Below are 16,814 nucleotides of genomic sequence, written 5' to 3'. Positions count from 1 at the left end.
AGTTGTTGTTTTAAAGACAGATAGAGTAGGCGAGGCGGAGGGTTAGAGGCATGATTTATGAACACACAAGAATATAATACGTTAGATATTAAATTATGCCTTACGTTTCAAAACAAAGTAAAACAGAAAATCTCCATAATGGATTTTATGATGAACACTGATAGAATGGAAACGATCAACAGGACGAGGAAGATTTGCTAAGAAATAATGGGGTGAAAATTGCAATGAGTGAATCGTTGTTGATGGCTGATGATGCTACTGAATGTATCATTGCAGAATTAGATCAACAACATTCATACAGTTGCACCTAGAACCTGCTGTATTGCAAAATGGATGACTAGCTCACAGATCATAATAATAATAATCCTTGTATTTGATATAGTGCTTTTTACGTCTTCTCGATGTCTCAAAGCGCTTCACAGAATAGACTGTGAAGTGAATTGACCGTATATTTTGGGGCGAAACGTGGCAGCCAATTGCACACAGCAGTGTCCCACAAGCAGTCATGGACTGAAAATGACCAATTTATTATTGTTTTTGTTTTTTGGAGGGATTATTATTAGGCTTGTGGATAAGAAAACTTGCCCACGGTTTTGTCCTGCCTGGAATTGAACCCAGGTGTCTCGTTTGCAAGGCGAGTGGTCTAACCACTAAGCTACAGGACTAAATAATAATGATCTATCCATTTGATATATCACGTCTTCGAGATGTCGGAAAGCGCTTCGCAGAATTTTACTATGAAGTGTGATGAATGTGAATTTGTGGGTGGACACCCAATTTGCAAAAAATAGTTTTCCTTTCCAAGTTCCTGATATTGTTATGGGGAATGTTAGCATTAGAAATTTCCTACTGAAAATGTTCAGAAATATTAGCATATTTAAGTTTATAATAAAATAATCATAATAATCCTTGCATTTGATGTAGCACCTTTCACGTCTGGAGGGTTCAAAGCCCTTCACAGGACACACTATAAAGTTTAGTGATGTATTTATTTGTAGGAGAACATGGCAACCAATTTGCACACAATGTCTCACAAGCAGTCATGAATTGAATGACCAATTTGTATCTGGGGGTTTGTTGGCCAAGGTATCAGGAGAAACTCCTTTCTCTTTTGCAAAAGTCTGGATCATAAATCATATGACTTATATTAGTGTTGATATTATAAAATCAATGATGGAGATAGAAGCTAGGGAGACCAGTGAGGAGTGTGTTGGAAACGTCTCAGCTGGATGAAGGAAGGCAGTCTTGGTGAGAGAGCGGATATGAGTGTGATAGGAAACCAGGCATTGCCAAAGTTGGACATCGATTCAGAGTGTTAGGGAGAGGACAGGGAGGTTGAGGAATGTCAGAGCTGGAGGAGAGGAGATGTTGGGGGGTAAGACAAGGAGGAAGGGTTAGTCTTTGGACTTATTGAGTTGGGAGGAAATTTTGGCTCAGCCTGGATGTCTGACAAGGGAAGCGGACAGAACATCAGTGGACCTAAAATCAAGAGTGGAAATGGAAAAGTGTCTACATGTATATAATCCACATCATGTGGACAACTGATGCAATTATGTCATTTCCATGACACTTTACCCTCAACGTAGGCTGTTTTCCATCTGTTGATGCTGACAGTCAACAACTGCTTTTGCAAGCAGGACATTTCTGGATGCATAAGAACATAACAATTTGCTCCGCAAAAGAAGACCGAGATCCATCCAATTCGCCTTCCACCATCCTGACATTTGATACAGCGCCTTATCACGTCTTCGAGACGTCACATGTCCCAAACTATATACAGTATCCCGAGATATTATTTCCAGAAATCTCTCGAATTTGTTCTTGAAAGAATCAACACTTTCTGCTTCCACCATGACTGAGAAATGACACACACAATAAATCACAATTTAGATGTATACAGTAGATTTTCATGTTGGGAGAATGTCTCAAAGCACTTGACAGAGCTGGCTAGGCCACTGAGCTGGGAAGGGGTGAGGGGTGAGGGGGAGAGTCAATTCGAATACAAAGCTGCGTAAAAACAAAGACATTCCAAATCAGCACCTACTGTAGGTGGCAAGCTCACCACTTGCTTTGACAACCAAAGTACCTTCTGTGTGTGCTAACAGGAAATCTCTGGCCAGCATGCCAGACATTCTTGAGAATTCGCCTCTAATGAGTGTGTGTATTTGGAAATGTAATGCAATCGACAGAATGGAATTTCTCAAAGTCTGGCAAGACTTTCCCAGTAATAAGTCAATCCTTCACAAGGCTAGACACAGAAGCGGTTCCTATTCATTCAGCGGGATTAATGTTCCAACTGAAGGCACTGTAGCACAGTTTGCTTATTATGTGTTGCAAGCCAGTTATATAAAGAGGGTCGTTGCTTTTGCACCAAAATACTAAATCACATAACAATCCAACCAGCAATTTACAAGCTGTACTAAAGTTCTCTTCCTGTTTGTAACCAGCTGACCTGGTAAATTAAAGTCAGCAGAGCGCTTTCACAAGACAAAAATAGCAGTTTTTTTTAATTAAATATAAGGCTGTTGCACAGGTCCGACACCAAATAAAAATAACTAATGAGAAAAAAATTCAATCCACAAACTTGAGACTTTGTGGCACGAACACCACCATGAGAAATCCTGAGCCACTCAAAAGGCAAGTTTAACAGGAGAAGCAAAGTGTCCTGTGTACAGTAATCCTTATATTTGATACAGCACCTTTCACGTCGGGAGAACATCTCAAAGCTCTTCACAGCATATACTGTAAAGTGCAGTCACTGTGTATTTTGTGGGCGAACACAGCAGCCACTTTTGCACACGGGAACATACCACAAAAGGACACAGAGTGAATGGCCAAGTTTATTGAGAGATTGCTGGCCAGGGCCTTGGGAGAAACTTCTTTCTCTTTTCGAGTAGTGCCACGCCATCTTTAACGTCCACCTGAACAGGCAGACGGGGCCTCAGTTTAACATCTCATCTGAAGGATGGCACCTCCAACAACGCAGTACCCCCTAGCACTGCACTGGAGTGCCATCTTAGACTATCTGTGGAGTCCAGTAGCTTAGTGGTAAGAGCACTTGCTTCGCAAGCAAGAGGATCTGGGTTCAATTCCCAGCAGGGCGAAATGTCGGGCAAGTTTCCTTGCTCCTCACACCTCTGTTTACCTAGCAGTAAGTAGGAACCCAGTTGTTAGTTGATTGACGGATCGCTTTTCGGGATTAATAATTCCTTCAAAATAATAAAAAATAATTTGGTCACTCAATCTACGACTGTTTGTGGGATACTGCTGTGTGCAATTGGCTGCTGCATTTCAGCCAAAAAATATACAGTCAATTCACTTTACAGTATATCTGTTGAAGAGCTTTGAGAAGTCTCAAATACATGATAAGGTGGAAGGATTATTATTATATGAGTTCCAAGTCCCTATGTCGGGCTTGAGCCCACAAATTTCTGATTCAGGGTAAGGGTACTACCAGCTGCGTCAGGCTGACATGACTAACCACCCAATACACCAACCAACATAAACTTCCAACATTTGGAAAAAAAGACAATCTAATGTGTTTCTTCATACAGAATAATAACACAAGTTACATTGATATAACGCATTTCATGTTGGGAGGACGTCTCAAAGCACTTGTCTGGGCAACCGAGCTAAGGGTGGGGGGGGGTGGGTTGGGGGGGGGGGTGGGGAGACATGGTAACTGAGGAAAAAGATGACCGAAAATGTGGTCAAAGAATGAGTCTTAATATGGGCCTTCAATGAAGGAAGGGAGGGAGCAAATTGGAGGAACCCTCCATGGAGGGAGGCAGACATAAACAATAGCAACAACAAAATTACATTTATATACTGCCTTTCACATCGGGTGGACATCCCAAGGTGATGAACAGTTAGGGGTTTGCGCCTGAACTCGGGCTTCAAATCAAGTGGGGTTTGGGGTTGTGGGGTTGGGAGGGTGGCCGAATAACGGTAAAAGAGAAAGGTGTTGAGATGGGCCTTGAAGGAGGCAAGAGAGGGGTTGAAGGAGCTCCAGGTTTGAGTTCCAGGGGCTGGGGCAGAAAAGCTGAAGGTCTGATGACCGATGGTGGGATGAGTGGGGGCGGGAATATGGAGCAGGAATGCGCCCGCTGAGCGAAGGGAGCTAAAAGTGTCCTACCTGACAAGAATCTCCCAGGTAGTTGGATGGGCATGAGCACACCTCCACGTTGGTGGCAGGACTTCCCCGGCCAGTAGCCGAGGTCTCTTCCAGCTCTACTCGGCCCAGGGAGAGGCGTTGAGTTTGTGAGAAATAAAGAGCTCTGATTCGTAACTCTTCCAGATTGCTCAGTAACAGCATCAAGTCTTCTCTGTTCACTGGGGTATTGACCACAGCATGCCTGAAATTGCTCTGTTGGTATTACAGAATAGCAATTAGAATAATCGTTTGTTTCAAGACACAATTTTATGTAGTGCTCTGACTTTTCTGCCAGGAAGGTCTTTGACCTGAAACGTTAACTCATTCTCCTCTCTCCATGGATGCTGCCTGACCTGCTGCGTGTTCCCAGCGACTCCTGTGTTTATACCAGATTTCTAGCATCTGCAGTACTTTGTCTTTTGAGCCAGGTTTACTGTGGTGTTACAGAATAGCAATTACAACAACCAATTGTTTCTGGGCACAACTTTATGCAAACCTCTGACGTTACTGGGAGGTACGAAAGTTTTTCCTCTGAAATTTCGTCTCCCTCCCCCATTGCGTTTCCTACCAATAGATGTGTTTAAGATTATAAAAGGATTTAATATTATGGACTCTAATATGCTGTCTCCACTTGTTGGTGAATTCAAATCGAGGGGAGCGTACATATAAGATAGACAGCAGCAGGTCTAAAATGAACCCGTAACCTTCTGACTCAGAGGTGAGTAGTAACTGAGCCAGGCTGACCAACCTTATGCACCAGTTAATGCGAAAAACAGACTCTCTGCTGTAAAGCACCTCCGCACCTCAGGCGCTGACAGCATCAGCATCCAAGGCTGCACTCTCCACCTCTCAAAGCCAGTCAGGAACCTCGGTGTTCTGTTCGACCCTGAGCTGTCCTTTCTTCCCCACATCCGCACCACAACTGGCACCGCCTTCCACCACCTCCGAAACATCGCCAGACTATGGCACTACCTCACCCCTCACGCTGCTGAAACTCTGGTCCACGCCTTTATCACCTCAAGGCTGGACTATGGGAACTCTCTCCTCGCCGGCCTTCGCGGCACCTCCCTCCACAAGCTGCAGGTCATTCAGAACTCTGCAGCTCGTGTACTGTCCCGCACCAGGCTTCGCGACCACATCACTCCCACCCTCGCTCGCCTCCACTGGCTCCACATCCCCCAGAGGATCGAATTCAAGATCCTCATCCTCACCTACAAGGCCATTCACGGCCTCGCTCCCTCCTACCTCTCCGACCTACTATCCCCCTACTTACCTGCTCGTACCCTCCGTTCCTCTGGCTCCGGTCTGCTCCACATCCCCCGCCCCAACCGCCCTACCATCGGTGGTCGGGCCTTCAGCCTCTCAGCCCCGAGGCTCTGGAATTCCATCCCCAGTGCCTTCGCCTTGCTTCCTCCCTTTCCTCCTTCAAGGCCGGTCTCAAGACCTTTCTCTTCGACCGTGTCTTCAGCTCCCCTCTCGACTCTCTACCCCCTCCTCGCTCCCTCCCTTCCCTCCCCCTGACCATTTCCCCCCTGCTCGGGTCCCGACCCAACTGTCCAGTGCCTTGGGACGTCCTCCCGACGTGAAAGGCGCTCGATAAATGCAATCTTGTTGTTGTTGTTGTAAAGTGCAAGAAGTTACTCTCACCTCCACCAGCTGAACACGTTCATGATACACTCGATCTGGAATCGGGTTTTGTGAATTGAAGTATTCAATAGTCATTTTTTCTCCCTGGAGGTGTGGGGGGGTGGGGGAGAAACAAGATCCATTGTGGTTATGTATTGCAGCAATTTACACAGAGCAAAAATCAAAATTCACTCAAATCAAAATTCACAGGATTCACTGCATAAAGTGTAGTGGCTTTGTGTTTTGTAGGCAAAACCGATTTGCGTTTTCTTCAAAATCAGATCTTACTGATCGTATTAATAGTTATCGAAAGAAATAAAAGGGGTTCAAAAAAAGGGTATTCATCAAATCGGAAGCTGCTCCCTTGGAAAACAAACTGCTGAATTTGCCGGACTTTGGGAAATGATTCTTCCTCTTTGATTTGAACGGATTATGCAATTACAATCACAAACCAGGCAATTACAGGCATAAAACGGGGCAATTACAGGCACAAACTGACAAACGAGAGGTTGCAATTAGTGGAGTGACTCCCCACTTTTTAAATGTAGCATTTTCAATTCCTGTAAAGCTGGGATCTCAACAATAACACAAACAGCTTGCATTTATATAGTGCCCTTTCACGTAGGAGAAGCGCAGGTGCCCATCGGCACAGACAAAAAAGTAGACCTTCAAATGGGATTTAAAGATAAAGAGGGGGCAAGGCGGAGGGACTGAAGCAGGAAGTCCCGAAAATTAGTAGCTGAAGGCCACAGATGATTATGTGGTGGGGTCTGGGGGAGATCTTCTATGTTAGTTGAGTGAATAGGGTAGGAGCAAGTCAAAGAGGTAAGGAGGTGCTAAGGGCACGAAGGGAAGAAGTTAAAATGTGTACGTTAAAAATGAAGCGAAGCTCAGTGAATGGAGTAAGAATTCGAAACACGCCACCAGAAAACCAGCAAAAAAAAGAATTTTTTTCTGATACCCGCAGTTACATGATTTAATTCACGGCCAAAATGCACATGGACTGGTTGAAATACAATCAGTCTTACTGAGACACGTTGCAACAGATCTCAGCTTTTAAAAACTGGGTTTAAGGAATGTCAAACAAATCGGTTCACAAGGAACTTTGATCCAATGTTCAAAGCTGCTTTGAGTAAGACATGCACATCGGATTATCTCAGATTGTCTGGCTTCTAATTTTTAAATCTTTAGGACATTTGTAGGGAACTAAAGTTTAAGACTGATACATGGAAGGTACTACAAATTGAATGTAAGACGAGGAAACACATGGGCTGAAGGGCCTTCTTCATCCTAACCAGTCTTGTGATCTTGTAAAAGTGTTTTTTGTCGATCAGGTATATGCACAAAGCAAGTTTCTCCCCATTTGCAGCTGGTCATTGGGAACCCCCGTGTGGGCAGGTGCACACCTGGTGCACATTCAAAAGCTTCATCACTTCTGCAGATTGTCCGTTCTTCCATCAACTGCGTGGTTCACCTCCTGACTGTTAAATAAAACGTTCTCCTGACATGATGCTGGATCAGTTGGAAGTTTCAAGCCTGAGGTCGGTAGATTTTTGTTAGGTAAGTGTATCAAGGGATATGGAGCAAGGGCAGGTGAATGGAGTTAAGATACAGATCAGCCATGATTTAATAGAATGGCGGAACAGGCTTGAGGGTCTGAATGGCCTACTCCTGTTCCTATGTTCCTATGAAAGGCACCGTATGAATGTAAATCGTATTATACTTACTCTCAACTGAACATCAGGTCTACTTTCCAGCAGGGTCATGCCTTCACTTGGTAACCCAAAGGATTTTATCTGGTAGGTCAGGAAGCCACCGTATGATGAGACCTGAATGACATAACGTAAGCAATAGGAATAGACTGAGATCAGCAAATACTCCACAGAATATAATGCTACTAAACAACGATTTGCATTTATGTAGCACTCCTCACGCAGGGTAGCATCTCTAAGTACTTAATGCTGTTGGCCAGGTAGGGAGAGGGTTGTGTGTGTGTGGGTGTTTGTGTGTGTGTTCGGGGGGGGTACAGTTAATAAGAGGAAGGTTATTTGTGGAGGGAAGCAGGCCAGGGTTAAAGACTCTATGCTCTTGTCTGAAGATTAGCAACAAGATGGAAGAATTTGTTAATAGTTAGGGTTCGGATAGTGACAGTTCAGAACAGGATTCATTTAATAGACACTCCAAGTAGTTTCTGGGAAATGCTACAATAATAATGATCGTTGCATTTGGTACAGGGCTTTCATGTCAGGAGGATGACTCAAAGCATTTTGCATGATCTGTTGTAGGCGAACTGTGTCTTTGTAAGTTAAGGCAGCATTCTATTTGAACGCAGCATTGAATCATAAACAGTCGTGAAATGAGTGACCAAGTTTTAAGATGTATTTTGGGGAGTTGTTGGCCAGGACACTGGGAGAAAATCCCTTCTTGTATCAATTAGTGTCATGCATTCTTTAATGTCCATCTGGACAGGTGGGATGGGACCTCAGTTTAATGTCTCATCCGAAGGATGACGATAAACAGGCACATGATAGCCAGCTCCTCAGATCCCGATCTGAGCCCAGAGGAAGATTGATGGGTTTCCATGAGTTGGATTTAAAGTCTCATTGGAAGAACGACACCTCCGACAATGCAGCACACCACCAACACTGCATTGGCATGTCATCTTAGACTGCCACATTCCCAGTTTAGTGGCTCTGAGTTGCTCCTTATGAATCTCACTCTGTGTGCTGCTTATTTCAACCCCATTATTGATCTCTCATAGCTGGACACTCACCTTGTCTCCCAGGTAAGACTCTGGCGCTAGCCAGTATAAATCATGAATAATGTTAGAAAGCTCTTGTGTGTCCGCCACAACGGTATTGCTCCACTGGTTGTAAACGACCGGGATTTCTTGCTTTTTCCCCGTAACCAGCATCCAGTCATTCATTTTCATGTGCTAGATGAACACACATGATCAAAAGACAGACATCAGCTCTTCAAACTACAGTGGATAAAATGCTTGCATTTTTGAACCTGATTAGACATGTTTTATTACTAGTGACATATCTGTAATTAATGGGCATAGGTTAGAGTGAATCCACTTCGACAACTGACCTAGCTGGAGTGTTTGATCCTGGAGTCCAGAAATGAATATTTATTACAACCAACAACAACTCATATTTATAAAGCGCCCTCAATGCAGGGCACTGTTTCCGAGTACTGCCCAGTGGTGGGATTGGATGTTAAGCAAGGGAAGAGGTAACCATAGGCGGGGTCGAAGAGGTAGGTCTTGAAGTGAGTTTTAAAGATAAAGGTGGTGATGCGGGGGGGCACGAGGCAGGGGGATTGAGGCAAGCGGTTCCAGAGGTGTAGTGACTGAAGGCATTTTTAAGAACCCACATTTCACCCAGTAAATTCTTAAATAATAATAATCAGTCATGATCCTTGTTTGATGTAGTGCCTTATTACGTTGTTGAGACGTCTCAAAGCGCTTCACAGAATATATTGTAAAATGGATTGACTGGGTACTTGGTGGGTGAAATGTGGCAGCCAATTACACGCAGCAGTGTCCCACACACAGCCATGGATTGAGTGACCCAATTATTATTTTTTTTTGAGGGATCATTACCCCCAGAAAGTGATCCACCAATCGACAAGTGACCGGGTTCCTAATTACAACTAGGGAAACAGAGGTGTGTGGATTAAGAAAACTTGCCTAAGGTTTCGTCCCGCTCTGGAATCGAACCCGGATCACCTCGTGTGCGGGCTAACCTCTATGCTATGGGACTCCGCTGAATCTGAAGTTTAAGCAGTAGAGTTTAAGATGGTGCTGTTTGGTGCCACTCACCTTAGCCCTGGGTGAGTCTGAACCATGACACTGGTTGGTTACCCCAAAGCAGAAGCAGCTGGTGCAGCCCTTGGGATTATCCGGATCCAGATGAAAAGAACCAGAACGACAGATATTGCATCGCGTCCCTTCAACGTTCTCCTGCAATCATTCAAACACAAACATTTGGAGCTTCTAAAAAGGTTTACTTTTAATTTTGCATTATATATAGTAATAAGCCTATTCAATATAGTGTCTGCCTTTCATGTCAGGAGGATGTCCCAAAGGACTTCACACGATTTTGCAGTGAAATGTAGTGACTGTATTTGTAGGCAAATGCGGCAGCCAATCTGCACACAATGTCCAATAATTATAATATAATAATAATCCTTGCATTTGATACAGCGCCTTATCATGTTGTTGAAGTGTCTCAAAGCACTTCACAGAATATATTGTAAAGTGGATTGACTGTATTTTGTAGGCGAAACACGGCAGCCAATTGCGCACAGCAGGGTCCCACAAATAGTTGTGGATTGAGTGATCCGGCAATTGACAACTGGGTTCCTACTTACTGCTGGGTAAACAGAGATGTGTGGAGTAAGGAAACTTGCCTAAGGTTTCGCCCCACCCGGGAACCAAACCTAGGTCCTCTCGCTTGTGAGGCCAATGACCAATTATATTTTGGGGGAATTGTTGACCGAGACACCGGGAGAAATCTCCTTCGCTTTTCGAATAGTGCCACGGAACCTTGAAACGCCCATGTGAACAGGCAGATGTCTGACAACGCAGCACACCCCTAGCACTGCATTCGAGCATCACCAGCCTGAAGGCCCAATGTGGGGCTTCAACCCACAACCCTCTGATTCAGAGGCGAGAGTGCTACTAACTGAGCCAGGCTGACAGTATAATAGTATCAAGTCTCCATTGCTACTCCCTAATGGAACAACTTACACACAAGGATGAAAAATGTAATATTCCTTACTAGTTAAAAAGTCTTTTATGATTGCTCCCATTCATCAGGGTGAGAACTGTTCCAATATAAAAGTAATCTAATTATTCTACAGAATAATTGCAAGATGACAAGATTGGTTTGGATGAAGAAGGCCCTTTGTTCCACCTGATCTCATCTTCCTATTTTTTTAAATGACCTGGCCTCAACTACCCTTCCTGGCAACCTGTTCCAGTCGTTGATTATCCCTGGAGTAAAGCAAAACTTCCTGAAATGGTTCTTTGCCCACAATATATACAGTCAATTCACTTTACAGTATATTTCTGTGAAGCGCTTTGAGATATCTCAACGAAGTGATAAGGCGCTATACCAAATGCAAGGATCATTATTATTATTATCATTTACAACTCTAAACCTAGTTTGTAATACTGACCCGTCAATGTAATAGATCACGGACTCTTAATGATGAGTATTTTGCATCGACCGACTTAACACAAGATTGAAATACATCCGGTTGAAGCAGCCTTACAACTGACCTTACAAAGGCACTGACCAGTGGCCGAGTCACACACACTGTCCCGTGTTCCATCTCGGTTACAGTCACAGAGAAGGCAGTCAGGGTAACGGTAGTATCCAGCTGAGCATTGGTCACACTGACGTCCTATAACTTGTGACTTGCACCTAAACGAGAAAAAGTAGATCTTGAGTAAAATCCTCCTCACCACTGGCTGAAGGAACACATTTCTCCCCCTTTCCCACCCCCGCCACCCACAAAAGCGACCAGACCTGGCAACCGTTATTAAATCGGCCATTTCAAGAATGTAATGTTTTAATAAATACTTCACCCTTTGACCCAATTAGCGTCAGAATTTGGGGAAAAGGACAAAATGTAAGAAAAGCTACTTGTGTAATTGCCCAATAATAATAATAATAATGATAGTAATAATCCATACATTTTATACAAGCACCTTTTTGTGTTGGGAGGGCATCCCACAGTGCTTCACAGGATTTACTATAAAATTTTATGACTGTTTTGTGGAGGAATGTGGCAGCCAATTTGCGCACCATGATGTCCAAAAAACACCCATGAAATGAATGACCAATTTTATTTGGGGGATTGTTGGTCAGGACAGTGAAAAAAGTGAAATTTGCTTCTCTTTTTGCGAATTGTATATGTACTTGAAAAGGAAAAAAGTGTAGGGCTATGGGGTAAGAGCGGAGGAGTGGGACTAGTTGGTAGCTCTAGCTGGCCCAGGCACGATAGGCTGAATGGCCTCCTTCTGTGCTGTAAGATTCTATGAGTGTGAATTGTGTTATGGGATCCTTAACATCCACCTGTAAAGGGAGATGAGACCTCGGTTTAACATCTCATCTGAAGTGGGGGGTGAATCTCTGACATCGAAGCTCCCCAGCACTGCATTAGAATGTCAGCCTACACTACATGAGTTCCAAGACTAATTCAGTCCTGAAGTGGGGCTTCATCCCACAAACCTTCTGATTCAAGAGGCGAGAATGCGACCAACTCAATCAGGCTGATAATTAACTTCTAAAACCAGTCAGTGTAAACAATTACTCGGTGTAGTTACTTACCTGCATTGTCCAGTCCGTTTGTCACAGACTGGGTTACCGGGTTTCACTATTCCTATTTGCGAGCAGTTGCATTGCTCACAGCCGGCCATAGGATGATAACTGAAGGTCTGTTTGACGCAGGTCTCACACCGAGGTTTAACAGTTTGAGGAGGGCAGATGCACTGGCCCGTCACTTCATCACAGAGCCGCATGCCACAGTTACAAGCTTAAAATAGAAACAAAAACAAAGACATCACTAACCTTTTTATGTGTTAATACATAATCAGAATAAGGAAGCCAAGCTGGTTAGTCACCGATAGAGTCTCAATTCATGACTGTTTGTTGGGACACTGCTGTGTGCAATTGGCTGCCACCTTTCATTCACTAAATACGCAGTCAATTCACTTTACCTGTGAAGGGCTTTGAGGGGTCTCAGAGATGTGATAAGCACGATATCAAATGCAAGGATTATTATTATTTATTCATTATAGTGTACGTTAACAAACTGAAACCAAGAAGGTAGAATGATAAACCAGGCTCAACAATTTCAGATCAGCCTCTGCACTGTTCCTCAGCTCGTGGCCTCTCCATGCTTATTCACAGGAAGACCAGAGCAGTGGTGTAACAAGAACCCAGAGGACCCGGGTGTAAGAAAAGGTGAGGGGCCCCCTTCCCTTCTGATACTGAAATTCCTAAAATTTTGCTCAATGACTCCGTCTCCTTGTGTTCTCTCTCTCCCCAACGAGGCGCAAGTGTGATGCGGTTGTATCGATACAGGGAGTGAGAGAACACGAGCCTTTACGCTGCCAACGGGTTAGGCCTTCATAACCTTGTGGGGGCCTCGGCACCATTGCAGTTACATCACTGGTTCAGAGGGATTGTTTACGGGTCTCATAAATGATCCTCACAAACAAAATAATAATGATAATAAGAATCCTTACATTTGGTATTGAGCCGTTCACATTATCTCTGCAGGATATACTGTAAAATGCAGTGTATTTTATAGGCAAATGCAGCAACCAATTGTGCACAGCATTATCCTACAAACAGTTGAGGATTGAATGACCAAATTATTATTAGTATTTTTGGAGTGATTATTAGCCCCGGAAAGCGATCCACCAATCAACCAACAACCGGGTTCCTATTTACTGCTAGGTACACAGAAACGTTCACTCACGTCGGCAATTTGGAAACGAATAATAGCCGGTGGCACACCGATTACATCTGCGTCCAATAACATGAGGCCGGCAGGGACACTGGCCTCCGGCTGCGTGGCAGGTTTGGCTAGTGGCTCCCTCTCTATCGCACTGACATGGTACAGCTCCATCATTGTAGAATGCCACAAGTGATTTAACAGCATCCTGACAGAACTTGGATGATGTAGCTGGACTGCAAATACAAGATCACAAGATTGGTTTGGAGGAAGAAGGCCCTTCAGCCCATCTGATCTCATCCCTCCAGAACAGCCACCATACCATCCCCCCATCACAACATCAAGCTGCTTTTCGTAAATGATTCCCAGTGTCCATCCTGACCTCAGCTGCCCTTCCTGACAACCTGTTGCATTCATTAATTACCCTCTGGGTAAAGATATACTTCCTGGGGTCTGCCCTGAAATTGCCCTTTGCAACTCTAAACTTGTGTCCTCTTGTTCTATTGTCTTAATGCATTCTAAAGTATGGTTCTGGCTTTACTTTTTTAAGCTTATTTAAAATTTTATTCACCTCTGTGAGGTCCTCTCTCAGACAGCTTCTCTCATGAGTGAAGAAGCCTAGCTTGTCTAATCATTGTTCAGAAGTTTATAACATACTGCACGATTCCTGGCAAACTGACCAAAAAACCCAGCAGTTCTCAAATGAACATAGTCACACCTCTTCGACCGTGCCTTTGGCCACCCTCCCTGCCCTCCACCCCTCCTGATCCCAATCACCCCCCACCACCCTCCTCAGGTCCAAATCCCTGTCTATCCATCGCCTTGAGATATCCTCCCAACGTGAAAGGCGCTATACTAATGTAGTTTTGTATAGTATTGTATAACCTCAAAGATAACAGAAACAGATTGCCCCAACATGTAGCTACAGTAACACATTCCTCATAGGATGAACAGGTAGAAACTCTTCACAAAGACAAATATCATGAAGGTGTCTAGTACTCACTCAATGTAAAAGCTCTCCTTGCCACAGGTATTGATGAAATGAAATGACTTATCCAGAGGTTTTTCATTTTTTAAGTCAGGATCGTACTTGTCTGCGGGAATAATCAAGATGTAGTCCTGAAAGCAAAAAAGCAGATGCCGACTTGAGGCAAATGTGCACTGAAGCATTAGACCATTATACTCCCTGCTTGGAGACCTATCTCTACCTCCCAGGAGGGGCATTGCAACTATAATTATTATTACTATTATTACTGGGATACCTTCTGCTTGATGTTTCGTTATATTTCTGTGTTTGACAATGCTTTTCCAATTCCCCATCCTCTTCACATAAAATTAAATAGACTGTGCAGCACAGAAACAGGCCAATCAGTCCAACCAGTTCACACCAGCGTTTATAATCCACGACTTTCCGGCCACTCCTTACTCACTCCAATGTCCTTCTATTCCCTTCTTTCTCATGCATCTATCTATTATAATCCTTGCATGACATCACGTCATCAAGACATCTCAAAGCGCTTCACAAGAATTTACTCTGAAGTGATGTGACTGTGTGTTTTGTTGGCGAATGAATGGCAGCCAATTTGCGCACAGTATTGCTCTACCAACAGCCATGAATTGAGTGACTAGTTTTAGCTCGGGAATTGTCAGAAACTCCCTTCTCTTTTCAAATAGTGTCGTGGGATCTTTAGCTTCTACCTGAACAAGCAGACGGGGCATCAGTTTAACGTCTCCTCAGAAGGACGGTACCTCTGACATTGTCACCACATCCACAGCGCTGCACTGCAGTATCAACCTGGACTATGAACTCAAAGTCCCAACATGGGGCTTGGACCCACAACTTTCTCACTCAGAGGCAAAAGTGCTCTGACTGAACCAGACTGACATTTTCTTCACAGGGTTCTTCTCTTTCACTGCCACCCATTTCATTTCCTTTAGACTCGGTGTAGCACTTGTCCAAACTTACCACCCAGAAGGCTTTGTCTCGAGGACCAGTGAGAGTGAGTGACAGCTCCAGGCTGATGACTTCCAGCTCAATTCTGTTGCCTGAAATCACCTGGTTGCGGCAGCCAAACCCATGTGGACAGAAGAATGCACTTAAGAGCCCTATAAATAAGAGTGAGAAAGCCGGAAATGTGTGTGTTTGGGGGGGGAGGAAACAATAAAATTAATAATAATAATAATTATTTGATATAGCGCCTCATCGCGTTTTCGAGCCATCTCAAAGCGCTTCACAGACTATACTGTAGGGTGAATTGACTGTATAGTTTGTGGGCGAAACGCGGTAGCCAATTGCGCACAGCAGTGTCCCCACAAACGGTTGTGGATTGAAGTGACCAAATCATTATTACGTTTTTTTGAAGGGATTATTACCCCAGGAAAAGCGATCTGGCAATCGACTAATAACCGGGTTCCTACTTACTGCTAGGGAAACAGCATGTGGGATAAGGAAAATTGCCTAAGGTTTCGCCCTGCCTGTGAATCGAACCCGGGTCCTCTCACTTGCGAGGCGAACGCTCTAACCAATATGCCACAGGACTCCATTAAATTAAATGCAGTTTACACAACATTCTGGAGATTTACTACGCACAGATTTCTAACACCGGTGATCTTTTACATAGTCTTGGCGATCTGAGCAGCGTAGACCCGCTTCTATCTTTGGTAACTGTTGTAACTCACCAGTCTGTAGGGCAGCACCATCCACAAGCACCTCCACAGGGAATGTCGGGTACAGGGGTTGATAGAAATGCACGACCACGACGTATCTGCCAGTGTTTCGGACCCGTGCGGTGAAGGTGATTTGGTTCTAAAAAAGCAATAATAATCCTTGCATTTGATATAACGCTTTTCACGTCTTCTAGATGTCTCAAATCGCTTCACAGAATATACTGTACAGTGAATTGACTGTATATTTGTGGGCGAAATGTGGCAGCCAATTGCGCACAGCAGTGTCCCACAAACAGTCGAGGATTGAAGTGACCAAATTATTATTGCTTTTTTTCTGTTTCCTTGAGGGTTTATTATCAGGTGCGTGGAGTGAGGAAACTGGCCCAAGGTTTCACCCTGCCAGGAATTGAACCCAGGTCTCTCGAATGCAAGGCGGTGCTCTAATACGTCTCCTGTTGTCACAAAAGCCTCTACATGCTTGTGCATGTTTACTGAAAGCAGCATTCCATTAAAAACGAATTATAAATAATAACCCTTACATTTGGTGTACAGCGCCTTTCACGTCGGGAGGACATCACAAAAGTGCTTCACAGGATACACTGTACAGTACAGTGACTGCTTGTTTTATGAGCAAATGTGGCAGCCATCAAACATTGCAGGGATTTGCGATGAGCTTCACAGATGCACAGCACTGAGTTGCAGAGGTGAACTGAAAGTCGAGATGGTGTTGATCATTTCACCAAATCGCCTGCACGTCTATCCACTTTTCAAAGGTTCTTCTCCTCCCCGTTGAAACTGGAACACTCTTTCTCTATCCCTCCACCTTATGCCCTCCTTCCCCATCTTCAGATCGCACCTGAAGACCTTCCTCTTTGACCGTGACTACAGTCAT

The 16,814-nt window shown here is 44.2% G+C and overlaps 1 protein-coding gene across 1 annotated transcript in view; it reads right to left on the bottom strand.

Moving 5' to 3' along the window:
* The window catches only part of LOC103179715 (laminin, alpha 3), a 150,117-nt gene that overhangs the window by 39,227 nt on the left and 94,076 nt on the right, over positions 1 to 16,814 (bottom strand). Inside the window, 11 exon segments of the mRNA XM_042331692.1 lie at positions 4,136 to 4,366; positions 5,801 to 5,884; positions 7,507 to 7,608; positions 8,553 to 8,714; positions 9,606 to 9,746; positions 11,070 to 11,214; positions 12,124 to 12,328; positions 13,280 to 13,491; positions 14,259 to 14,374; positions 15,222 to 15,361; positions 15,935 to 16,061. Of these exon segments, the coding sequence (XP_042187626.1) occupies positions 4,136 to 4,366; positions 5,801 to 5,884; positions 7,507 to 7,608; positions 8,553 to 8,714; positions 9,606 to 9,746; positions 11,070 to 11,214; positions 12,124 to 12,328; positions 13,280 to 13,491; positions 14,259 to 14,374; positions 15,222 to 15,361; positions 15,935 to 16,061 (1,665 nt within the window).

The sequence above is a fragment of the Callorhinchus milii genome, unplaced genomic scaffold (genome assembly GCF_018977255.1).
Source record: "Callorhinchus milii isolate IMCB2004 unplaced genomic scaffold, IMCB_Cmil_1.0 Scaffold2, whole genome shotgun sequence".
In the NCBI taxonomy this organism is placed as follows: Eukaryota; Metazoa; Chordata; class Chondrichthyes; order Chimaeriformes; family Callorhinchidae; genus Callorhinchus; species Callorhinchus milii.
Note: the sequence above shows the minus strand (reverse complement) of the source record. Positions and strands in the feature narration are given on the sequence as shown.